Source organism: Saccopteryx leptura, chromosome 3 (assembly GCF_036850995.1).
Source record: "Saccopteryx leptura isolate mSacLep1 chromosome 3, mSacLep1_pri_phased_curated, whole genome shotgun sequence".
Lineage (NCBI taxonomy): Eukaryota > Metazoa > Chordata > Mammalia > Chiroptera > Emballonuridae > Saccopteryx > Saccopteryx leptura.
In genome coordinates, this window is record NC_089505.1 from 51,704,912 (window position 1) to 51,717,893 (window position 12,982).

The 12,982-nt window shown below is 38.8% G+C and overlaps 1 protein-coding gene across 2 annotated transcripts in view; it reads right to left on the reverse strand.

Moving 5' to 3' along the window:
- The window catches only part of RPF2 (ribosome production factor 2 homolog), a 43,818-nt gene that overhangs the window by 16,065 nt on the left and 14,771 nt on the right, over nucleotides 1–12,982 (reverse strand). For both annotated transcript variants that reach the window (XM_066373462.1, XM_066373463.1), the window contains 3 exons: nucleotides 7,773–7,854; nucleotides 3,793–3,869; nucleotides 1,157–1,256 (listed from right to left, as the gene is read on the reverse strand). In XM_066373462.1, the coding sequence (XP_066229559.1) occupies nucleotides 1,157–1,256; nucleotides 3,793–3,869; nucleotides 7,773–7,854 (259 nt within the window). The remainder of the gene's footprint in view (nucleotides 1–1,156; nucleotides 1,257–3,792; nucleotides 3,870–7,772; nucleotides 7,855–12,982) is intronic.

The following is a 12,982-nucleotide window of genomic DNA, read 5'->3' on the forward strand; positions in this document are numbered from 1 at the left end:
TTTAAAATGAAGCAGTATATGTAAAGTACCTAGTATATATCCGACACTTATGATAATAATGAAATAAAAGGAGTTGGAGAGGTCACTGAGAATTTCCTGGAAAAATGAAATTTGCAAGAATAGAATAAACCTGATAAATGAATGAAATCAGAAAAGAACAATGGGAATATGCATAATGTACTTTTAAAAAACCACTTTTAATGAAAAAGAAAGGAAGAAAATTGGGGGAGATCAAGAAAGCAAGTTAGGCCCTGGCCAGTTGGCTCAGCGGTAGAGCGTCGGCCTGGCATGTGGGGCACCTGGGTTCGATTCCCGGCCAAGGCACATAGGAGAGGCGCCCATTTGCTTCTTCACCGCCCCCCCTTCCTCTCTGTCTCTCTCTTCCCCTCCTGCAGCCGAGGCTCCATTGGAGCAAAGATGGCCCGGGCGCTGGGGATGGCTCCTTGGCCTCTGCCCCAGGCGCTAGAGTGGCTCTGGTCGCCCCGGAGGGGCAGAGCGTCGCCTCTGGTGGGCGTGCCGGGTGGATCCCTGTCGGGCGCATGCGGGAGTCTGTCTGACTGTCTCTCCCCGTTTCCAGCTTCAGAAAAATACAAAAAAAAAGAAAAAAAAAAACAAGTTTTAACATGAAAAGCCTTATATATCAGATTAAGAAAAACTAGTAGAGGTTTGAATGGAAAGTGAAAGGTGTATAGCTACCTTGAAAATCTAACTTTTTAATTTTCTTCTTTTTTTAATGTTTACTGTATTGATTTTAGAGAGAGAGAATGAGACAGAAACACTGATCTGCTCCTATATGTAACCTGACTGGGGATCAAAGCAGCAATCTCTGCACTGTGGGCTGCTGTGCTAACCAGCTGAGCTATCTGGTCAAGGCTCTTAATTTTCTAAATTTAACTTAATGTCAATAACCAGGAGATGAGTGCAAGCATTTTATAAAATGTTGCCAAATTAATAACTGGTCAAAAAAATAATAATGATCTATGAAGTGTAACATCCCTTTAACTCTCTCCTGCTAGTGGGGAATAAAGAAAACAATGAAAAGAAAAGAAAGAAAAGAGATGAAAAATAAAAAGCAGTATTCCTAGAGTGAAGTGGCAAAGTGCTACCAATGACACTATTAGATTGCTTACCTGATAATAAGTATTAAGACACTTACCAATAAGAAGACTTTTTAGTCTTCTGTAGTCTTCCGTTACATCAAAATCACTACCAGCAAATATTAACATGGGTTTTGTTCCCTCAGGGCATTTACTATTCTATGAAATAAAAAGAAGTAATTTTGTAAAATCAGCATATAAATTGCTTATATGCTGATTTTAAAGTAGTTGATACTTATCTGTAATGATTCATTTTCAGATTTTTTTAAATTACCCTAACCTATGTCTGTGAATACTGATTTTAGGTTTAAAACCAGAGTTGGGAATTTTTCAATTTACAGATTTTTACACTAAAACTAATTTTCACCCCACTCCCTCACATTGCCAAATTAATAAATGGTCAGAGAAATGATATAAGCTACTTAACATTATTCTATGCAAAGACTAAAACAAAAAGCTAAATTCACTATAAAACAAACACAGCCCTCTAACAGCCAAAGTCAAAATAAATGTACTTGAATTATTTGTACTACTGTTCCTTTCCTAGTGTTACTGCATAATATGTAGTATTTTTAAATGAAACCTAATTAAACTACCAACTAATTATTCACATGAGAACCAATATAATTTTATACAAGCTATAGAAAGTATGAGCTAATCCTCACTCAGCAGGGATAAAGCTCTTACCAAAAAAAGTATTTTATCCAGTTCTGGATTTTCTATACCAAGAAGAATGTAATATAAGTAATAAGAGGACTTAAACTGAAAAGCTACCAAAGAAAATTAAATAGAAAAAAATTTTTTAACTGAAAGATTAATTTACAGAGGAAGGTAAACGGCTGTTGGTCTGAGCTTCCCACTGCTTCTAGTACCTCCGCTCTGACAATTAAGGATTATTCAAATTGACAAAAAAACAAACAACAAAAAGCCAGACAAAAAGAACAAACATCCTCTGCCATAGGACCAGGAGTCACCAGCTGCTTCCCTGTTTATCATGACCACTCCTGTTGGCATTCTCTGCTTCCAAATCCTGCAACTTAACTGCTATTCCTTAGGAGGTATGCCAAAGATCTGTGTGATCAAAGGCCTACGTGGACTTTCCAAATCCAATGGCTTCCCTGTACGCCATCTGTCCTACCTGGCCCTCCTATTCCTACCCCTACAGGGGCTCTTTACCGTATTTTTCACTCCATAAGACTCACCTGACCATAAGACACACCTAGGGTTTTATGGAGGAAAATAAGAAAAAAAATATCCTGAACCAAATGGTGTGTTAAAATATTTAATAAAATACCGTATTTTTCATTCCATAAGATGCATGGGCATTTTCCCCTCCACTTTTGGGGGAAAAAGTGTGTCTTATGGAGCGAAAAATATGGTAATTACTAAGAGAAAGTGAGACCACACCAACCAATTATAACTTTGGCTTTCAAACCATCCTGACTATAATGCACAGTAATAAAAAATATTATTTTAAGTCAGGACCCAGTATACACATCATAAAAATATAACTGAATAAGTTATGCAAAAAGGGTTCTTATCACACAGATCACTGTTATTTCTCACAATGTAAAAACCCTGAACTAGAAGAAACTACAACAGAAAAAGGTTATTCCAGTAGCCTGAACGGTACTAAAAATTTTAAATACTAATGTAAATACTATGATATGATATATTAAAAATACTATAATACTAACCTTTGTTTTCAACAAAGAAAAAAAAGGAAATTCTTATAAATTATATACAAATTTTAAAATAAATATCCCAAGAAATTGTGATATATTTTATACTACTTAAAATAAATAAAGCAAGCAGAGTTCTGAGAGAACAGAAGCCCAATTTGTGCCCAGGAACTGAATTAGGAGTTTTCTTGGCATTCTAAGACTACTTACTACTTTCTATTTCATAATCCCATTCAAACAAAAAAGACACAAAGCCTGGCCAGGCTGTGGCGCAGTGGATAGAGCGTCGAACTGGGATGCGGAAGGACCCAGGTTCGAGACCCTGAGGTCGCCAGCTTGAGTGTGGGCTAGTCTGACTTGAGCAAAGCTCACTAGCTTGGACCCAAGGTCGCTGGCTCAAGCGAGGGGTTGCTCGGTCTGCTGAAGGCCCACGGTTAAGGCACATATGAGAGCAATCAATGAGCAACTAAGGAGTCCCAACGAAAAACTGATAATTGATGCTTCTTATTTCTCTCCGTTCCAGTCTGTCTGTCCCTATCTCTGATCTCTCTCTGTCCCTGGAAAAAAAAAAAAAAGACACAAAGATGCAAGTCCTTCAGGGAAGGACTGAACTAGCAATTTGGTGGCTAATAGCCAAAACACTGATCAGTTAAAGCTTCTTAGGTTTTGAACTGGGCTTGCTTTGAAAATTCTAGTATTTCTGTAGTTCCATAAAATAGGTACTATGATAACTCAGAGGGAGAGGATAGCATAAACCAGGGGCCCCGACAAGTGCTAGAATCCATTCTGAAGTCTAACTGCCAGAAGACACACGTGTTATATGCTATAAATATATTTCTCTTTTTAAACTAAAGGTAAAATAAAATTGTGCTTTTATCTTAAGTGTACACTAGTATAAAAACAAAGTTCTCTTCTTATTTAAGCTACAAAACTGTATCAACACTTTTTACCACAAGATGTCACTATTGCCCAGGAGCAACATTATAAAACGTTTATTTTTATCAGTATCTTACCTTAATATCTTTTAGAGAGACAAAGTTCTCAATACCTAACTCAATCATATCCAGCACATGATAGTCATACATACGACCTAGAAGAAAAATACATTCTCATTTAAGCATTCATTTATCCCAAACAGCTTATCTTCAATGTTTAAAACATCCTAATACCTGCCTCTTTTCTTTCTCCTTATACCTTCAAACGTCTCATCTTCTTTACATTTTCAATACTACCTAGGATAGACTGTTGCAATCTTGGTCCTGGAAAAGTATAGTAGATGTCATTTAGCCAATTCCTCTATTTTACAGAAGAGTAAATGAAGGCCCAGAGGGTAACGAGTTTGCTTGCCTAAGCCATTGAACACACCACACCAGGTCTCAGACCACCCAGGCAAAGGTTCTTTCCCCCAAGTGTATGCATTAAACAGATATTTATTGGGGAAAGACTAATCTACGCAAGTAGAAATGCAATGTTCTTTGTTTTTCCCTAACTCTAATACTAATTTAGGATATATACATATATTTTAAATTTATTGATTTTAGAGAGAGAGGAAAGAGGGAGAGAGAGAGAGGAAGAAATGGAAACATCAATCTTTTTCTATATGTGCCCTGATCGGAGATCAAACCCACAACATTTGCACATCAGGGTGATGCTCCAACCAACCAAGCTATCTGGCAAGGGTGATGTGTATGTTTTATATTAGAAAAATATCTATAACTTGAGGTAGGGAAATAATTAGATGCCTATTCTTTCTTTACCTGAAGGCTAGAAGACAGAAAATTTTATTCCAAGTTACAAAAAAAATATACAGTGGTCTCTTGAGATATGAGTTGAATTCGTTCTGTAACCGAGCTCATAAGTCAGTCAATTCGTATATCAAACAAATTTCTCCCACTTAAAATAACTGAAATAGATTTAATCCGTTCCAGCCCTGTGAAACATCCCCAAACCATCCTAAATTATGAAAAGACATGTATTTTTTAAAAAAATATTTTATTCAGTTTAGAGAGAAGAGAGCAGAAAGAGAAAGGGGGGAGCAGGAAGCATCAACTCCCATATGTGCTATGACCAGGCAAGCCCAGGGTCTCGAACCAGCAACCTCAGCGCTCCAGGTCGACACCCCATTCACTGCGCCACCACAGGTCAGGCAGAAAAGACATGTTTTCAATTAAGAAACACACATGTATACTTTACCAATGCATAAAAAAATATATGAAATAAAAGAAAAAAGTGTTATTTAGTATTGTATTCTTACCTTGGAGACAGACGAGTGCAGCTAACAGAGGTAAATGACAGAGGAGAGAGAGAGGAAGGGATGCAGGCACTGTAGACACATAAACTAAAACTGCACTTTCTTAACACTAAATGTAAACTAAAACTGCATTTTCTTTACTTTAAACAAAAGTAAAACTGCACTTTCTTTACTTAAAATGAAACCACAAAAACTTAATTGAAAAAAAAATGCATTTTCTTTTTTTTTTACTTTTTCATGTGGGAGAGACAGAGAGAGCCAGAGAGAGAAACAGATAAGGACAGACAGGAAGGAAGAGAGAGATGAGAAACATCAATTCTTCGTTGTGGACTTTAGTTGTTCACTGATTAATTTCTCATATGTGCCTTGATCAGGGGGCTACAGTAGACCGAGTGACCCCTTGCTTGAGCCATCGACCTTGGGCTCAAGCTGGTGGAGCCTTGCTCAAACCAGATGAGCTCACACTCAAGCTGGCGACCTCGGGGTCTCGAACCTGGGTCATCCACATCCCAGTCGGAGGCTCTATCCACTGCACAACTACCTGGTCAGGCAAAATAATGCACTTTCTTAACTTTAAACTTAACCTAAGCTTAACATTACGTATACAATATTTTTCATTTAATCAACACCTGTTTTTGCCTTTTTGGCTGCACTTTTGGCACTTTCACTTGCAGGACTTTTGAATAAAAATCTATCCAAAGAGATTTGCTTTTGCCTGCCTTTTAAAATGTTACCGAAATGTGACAAAAAAGTGTCATTAAAAAGTGCTGAAGCACGATCAGTTGAAACTTTTTCTGGGGTGTTTCTTTTCAAGGAAACTTGAAAGCTTCTCACACATTGCCAGCATGTCTTTAATTTCACTTGTAGAAATCACTTCCTCCGACGCTACCTCCTCCTCACTACTAATCTCTTGCAGAAGCTCTGTATGTTGCATCATCTGTAGCTCCTTCAACTCCTCAGTTAAGAGTTCTACCTCATGTTCCTCGACAAGCTTGTTTATCTCACCCTCATCTACCTCCAGACCCATCGACTTTCCGAGGGACAGAATCTCCTCCAACGCTTCTACTTCAGTCTCGGTCTCTGGTTTGAATCCTTCGAAGTCCCTGTCTGCAACAACATCAGGCCATAACTTTTTCCATGCTGAGTTCAAGGTTCTTCTTGTAACCTCTTGCCATGCCAAGTCAATAATGCACAAACATATCATGATGTAGTGATCTTTCCAAAACTCTCGAAGGGTTAGATTTGTATTCTGTCACCTCAAAGCTGCAGCGGAACAAGTGCTTTGTGTAAAGCTTTTTAAAGTTGGAAATGACCTGCTGATCCATAGGTTGCAAGATTGAAGTCGTGCTGGGTGGGAGGTAGAGGATTTTCACGAATTTGAACTCATCGAGAATGTCATCTTCAAGACCGGGTGGGTGGGCTGGAGCATTTTCAAGGATTAGTAATGCTTTCATCGGGAGTTTATTTTCTTAAAGATATTTCTTCACTGCAGGACCAAAGATGAGATTTACCCATTCAATAAAAAACTGCTGCGTAACCCATGCCCTAGCATTGGCGCGCCACATAACCTGCAGTTTCTCTTTAAGAATCTTGTGAGTCTTAAAGCCTCGAGGATTTTCAGAATCATACACTAACAGTGGCTTTACTTTAAAGTCACTGCTAGCATTTGCACACAATGCGAGGGTCAGACGGTCCTTCATGGGTTTATGGCCTGGCAGCTTCTTCTCCTCTGCAGTGATGAAAGTCCTCCAGGGCATTTTTTTCCAAAAGAATCCTGTTTCGTCACAGTTGAACACTTGTTGGGGGATGTAGCCTTCCTTTGTGATAGGTGCAGCAAAACGTGCAATGTACTCCTCAGCTGCCTTAACGTCAGCACTCGCAGCTTCACCATGCCTCACCACTGAGTGGATGCCAGATCTCTTCTTGAAATTTTCAAACCAACCGTGACTTGCCTTAAACGTATATTCTGCTGCCTCTTTTGAGGTTGATGGTTCTTTCTTCTTCAAGTCGCCGTAAATAATACGTCTTTTCGCATATTACAGTCTCTGTCACTGTATCTCCTGCCAGCTCTTTCTCTTTCACCCACACCAGCAGAAGCTTCTCCATTTCTTCATGGATATTTGTCCTTAATTGGGACAGAACTGTAGTTCCTCTCGCTGGATTTGCGCTTTTGATGGCATCCTTTTGTTTAAGGATGATACAGATTGTAGACGTATTGTAGTCGTACAGCCTTGCCAGTTCAATCACTCATATGCCACGCTCATGTTTTTCTATTATTTCTTGCTTACTTCTATCAACATCATTCTCTTCTTCTTCTCATCACTGTCCTTTACACTCACTTTCTTCGGCCCCATGATAGCACACAAAAAAGGTTAGTAAAAAATGCAAAAATGATGCAAGAACGAGTACAGCACACAAGATTCGACTTGGTTCTGTGGGTAACATGTGAGAAAGAACGAGATGCTGGTGTTGTGCTGCTGATACTGGACCCGTGTGCCAACGTGCCAACTAGCAGCAGCTTCTCGAGTCACGACTTTTACCTTGGAATTTTGCTCGGATCTCGAACAAAAATACTAACCAAGTCGCAGCTCATATGTTAAGAAAAACTCGTATATTGTTCTGCTCATATCTCAAGATATCACTGTACTAGTTTGGAGCTTATTAGTTACCCCCGAGTCCTCAACATCATCACCACTGAAGTGTCCCTATAAATAAAAATACTAAAAGCTAAATGACACTTACCTATTACTAGATTATTTGGTCGCTTCTTATTATGGGAGCCAAACATAAATAAGGAACAATCTGACTTCTTTGAAAAGAATTCCTATAAAACCAAAGAAATCCCATTCAGTCAATGAATAAATATAAGAATCTTAAGGATTGTACCCCTGGACAATAAACAAACAAACAAATAAATGGATTTTATTTTTACCTTTTATTTCAAAGTTTCTTATTTGGGGTTTGTAGGGAAAAGATATAATATGTAAACTATTAGGTTAATAAATTGAAACCGTTTATATTTTCAGCTATGCAATTACTTTGAAATACCAAGTGTTTCATTTGCTAAATAAATGCCTTTATTCATGGGACATTACTACTACAATCAATGGTATATATTAGCATACATTTAATACATACATGAATATATAGGAACATACATGAATTAAGCAGTATGATGTTTTCAGATGTTTACCATTGGACTCATGAGTTTACAATGCATGTATCTACTTTTCATTACAAAGTTCATACACACAGGTATCTTGCCCTATCTCCATGCCACCCTAGCTGTGACTAGTTCTATTTGTGTACCTGGCAAGAACTAAATGACAGATCTATGTTGTTCCTACCAGTAAAAAATCTCTCTCCCACTTGGCACTCCAAAGTATTAACTTCCATAACAGATACAAAAGAAGTGAAAACAGTAATTCTAGACAGCTCCTTTTAAAAAAAAAATTTTTTTTTTTTTTACAGAGAGAGAGAGAGAGTCAAAGAGAGGGATAGATAGAGACAGACAGACAGGAACAGAGAGAGATGAGAAGCATCAATCATCAGTGTTTTGTTGCGACACCTTAGTTGTTCATTGATTGCTTTCTTACATGTGCCTTGACCACGGGCCTTCAGCAGACCGAGTAACCTCTTGCTTGAGCCAGAGACCTTGGGTCCAAGCTGGTGAGCTTTTGCTCAAACCAGATGAGCCCACACTCAAACTGGCAACCTCGGGGTCTCAAACCTGGGTCCTCAGCATCCCAGTCCGACGCTCTATCCACTGTGCCACCGCCTGGGCAGGCTAGACAGCTCCTCTTATACTGATACACATGCTTATTACATTCCACTGTTTGACTCAGTTTACCGAGATTCCCAATCTCAGCACAAAAATTAAACTCAATGTGTTCTAGTCTAGATGGAAAAGGTTCAAATTAATGACAAAACATTAAAAGAACAGATAAGAAATAATAACCCTCAGCTTTTTTTCCTTGTAAATTGGTGACAAGACTCCCTGAGGTGAGGGCCATTAGCTTGGTTATCATTCATTCGAGTGTTTAAGCAGAAGCAAGTGGGACAAACAACTACCCATCTGCCTATCCACTCTCCATGTGACGGATGCAGAGTCCAAAACTTCTAGCTCTGTCATTAACTATGTGATCTGGTCAGCCTGAGAATTGGTTTTATCACGTGTACTTCAGAGATAACACCTCCTGCAAAAATCTTCAAGGGCCACATGATTTGTCATATGTGAAAGTGTCGTATACTGAGTCTGGCACAAGGTAAATGTTCAAAAGTGTTTTTAAGTGGCCAAATCAATAAAAATTCTTTCTTTTTTTTAAATACATTTTTAATTTTTATTAATTTTAGAGAGTAGAAGGGAGAGAGACATTGATTTATTGTTACACTTATTTATGCATTTATTGTTGATATTTGTTATGTGCCTGACCAGGGATTGAACCCACAACCTTGGCACATCAGGACGATGCTCTAACCAACTGAACTAGCGGCCAGGGCCTAAAATTGCTTTCTTAGGGAAAAAAAAAAAAAAAAAAATATATATATATATATATATATATATATATATATATATTACATTCTCATGTTATGACTAACACCACAAAGCTTTCCATAAACCACCTTTCACATATATTTATATATAACACCTCTCTTGTTCTTTAACTTAATTCCCATTTTTTGTTAAAATTCTACAGCAAGCATTATCAAATTACCTGCCAAAAGGCCAGACAGTAAATATTTTAGGATTTTTATGTGCTTAAAAAAAACCTTTTTTCAAGGCTCAGCCTCAGGCACTGAGGATGGCTCAGTTGCTTCGAGCATTGGCTCCAGACAGGGGTTGTTGGGTGGGTCCCAGTCAGGGTGCATGCAGGAGTCTATCTCCCCTCCTTTCATGTAAAAAAGAAACCTCTAAAAGTATAAAAACTATTTTTTGGGCTCTGGCCGGTTGGCTCAGTGGTAGAGCATCAGCCTGGCGTGCAGGAGTCCCGGGTTCGATTCCCGGGCAGGGCACACAGGAGAAGTGCCCATCTGCTTCTCCAACCCTCCCCCTCTCCTTCCTCTCTGTCTCTCTCTTCCCCTCCCACAGCCGAGGCTCCATTGGAGCAAAAATGGCCCGGGCACTGAGGATGGCTCTGTGTCCTCTGCCTTAGGCGCTAGGATGGCTCTGGATGCAACAGAGCGACGCCCCAGATGGGCAGAGCATCGCCCCCTGGTGAGCGTGCCGGGTGGATCCCGGTCGGGCGCATGCGGGAGTCTGTCTGACTGCCTCCCCATTTCCAGCTTCGGAAAAATGAAAAAACAAACAAACAAAAAACAACTATTTTTTGCTCATGGGCCTTAAACCAAAAGGATTTGGCCTACAGAAGGTATACTTGCCAACTCTTACACTAAAGCACAGTTCTGCCTGACCAGAACTGGCGCAGTGGATAGAGCATCGGCCTGGGACTCAGAAGACCCATGTTCAAAGCCCCAAAGTTGCCGGTTTGAGCATGGGCTCACCAGCTTGAGTGCTGGGTTGCTGGCTGGAGCGTGGGATCATAGACATGACCCCATGGTCACTGGCTTGAACCCAAGGTTGCTGGCTTGAGCAAGGGGTCACTCACTCTGCTGTAGCCCCCATTCAAGGCACATATGAGAAAGTGATCAATGAACAACTAAGGAGGCTGTAATGAAGAATTGATGTTTCTCATCTCTCTCCCTTCCTGTCTGTCCCTGTCTTTCTGTGTCACAAAAAAAAAAAAAAAAAAAAAAAAGGTGGGTATGGGGAAGTCAGGAAGAGAAATTGCAACATCACTACTGTTTCCATAGCCATTTGAGCTTAGAGGTCTGAGATTAATTATAGTCAATGAAATACCTCCTAACTCCAGAGGTGGGAGAACAAAGAGGAAATGTCACAATTTCAAGTGTAAGAAAAGCCGTTATATCAACAATGGAATAAAAAAGTAAAGAATGCTATAGATTCTACAATATAACCTTGCTACAAAGTAGTCACTCAACTAAAAGCATCATGGTGCCACAAAACAATATTCGTTTTTGATAAGTGGTGTATGTAAGAGATAGAATTCTAGGTTAGATCCTATACTTTTACTTTCATGATCTGTTCAACAAACAACTATGAAAAACCCAAGGGTACAATGAAAGTAATCTGGTAAAAAGCTGAGTCTTTTGCCACTTTTCTTCTTTTTTAAAATTTTTTCAATTAGTTTATATTCAAGATTTTTTGGTATTAGTTTCAGGGTTATTGCGTAATGGTTAGACATATACTTTACAGTGTCCCCTCCCCCATATTTCCAGTACCCTCCTGGCACCATACAGCCATTAATTATATTGTAATATTACTGACTATATCCCCTATGCTTTACTTTACATCCCTGTGGCTATTTGGTAACTATCAATTAGTATTTCTTAATCCCTTCACCTTCTTCACCCAGCCATCTCTCTTTGGCATCCATCAGTCTGTTTCTGTATCTATTTCTGTTTCTATTTTGTTTGCTAGTTTATTTTGTTCTTTAGATGCTACACAGAAGTGAAATCATATGGTAGCTGTCTTTCTCTGTCTGGCTTATTTCACTTAGCATAATATTGTCTAGGTCAGTATTCTGCAAACTCAGTCAACAGAGCCAAAATATCAACACTACAATGATTGAAATTTCTCGAGAGCCAAATTTTTTAAACTTAAACTATATAGGTAGGTACATTGTTATTAACTTAATTAGGGTACTCCTAAGCAGGCCTTTGCCAGCACGTGGTATTCTGTGGAAGAGCCCACTCAAGGGGCCAAAGAGCTGCACGTGGCTCGCGAGCAGAATAATATTCCATTGTTTGTACCACAACTTTTTATCAGCTCGTCTATTGTTGGGCACTTGAGTTGTTTTCATATCTTGGCTATTATAGATAATGCTGCAAGCCAAGTATTTTTCTTTCCTTTTTTTTTTTTTTTTTTGAGAGATAAGAACACCAAGCTGGTCCTATATGTGCCCCAACCAGGGAAATGAACTGGCAGCCCTCATGTACCGGGACAATGCTCCAACCAACAGAGCTATCTGGCCAGGGCTGCCAATTAATTTTCTCTATATAATTTTCAGTGCAATTAGTTGCCTCATTAGCATAAGATGTTCAATACTAGCCTTCTAATTAATTATTGAGATTTCTATTTAAAAGCTCTTTCTTAGCTTGACCAGGAGGTGGTGCAGTGGATAGAGCGTCAGACTGGGATGCGGAAGACTAAGGTTGGAGACCCGAGGTCGCCAGCTTGAGCGCGGGCTCATCTGGTTTGAGCAAAGCTCACCAGCTTGAACCCACGGTCACTGGCTCGAGCAAGGGGTTACTCGGTCTGCTGAAGGCCCACGGTCAAGGCACACATGAGAAAGCAATCAATGAACAACTAAGGTGTCACAACTAAAAACTGATGATTGATGCTTCTCATCTCTCTCTGTTCCTGTCTGTCTGTCCCTGTCTATCCCTCTCTCTGTCTCTGTAAAAAATAAAAATAAAAAAATAAAATAAAAGCTCTTTCTTAAAAATTCAATAACTAAAAGAAATAAGAAAAATAAGTAATGGTATTCCTGTCAAGAGAACATAATCACATTCTGATTCTTTTTATAAAGTCAATTTAAACAGTTTAAACCAATTACTCCCTTAAGATTTTTAAAGGAAGAAACCAATATCATCACATACTCAAACTCTGTTCTTCATTCACCATATACTACCTTTTACCTTCTAATTTTATTCACTAGGCTTTTCCATTTAATTGTATTTGTAATATACCTGAACAGAAATTTATTAACTATAGTAAAGCAAATGACAAATGTCAGTAATTAATTCAAGTAGACTTCCTTGTTCTAAATATATCCAAAAAAGGTCAGATTTTTAAAAATCAAATTTGTTCTATAACAATCTTCCTTTGTGTGTGTGTGTGTGTGTGTGTGTGTGTGTGTGTGTATTTTTCT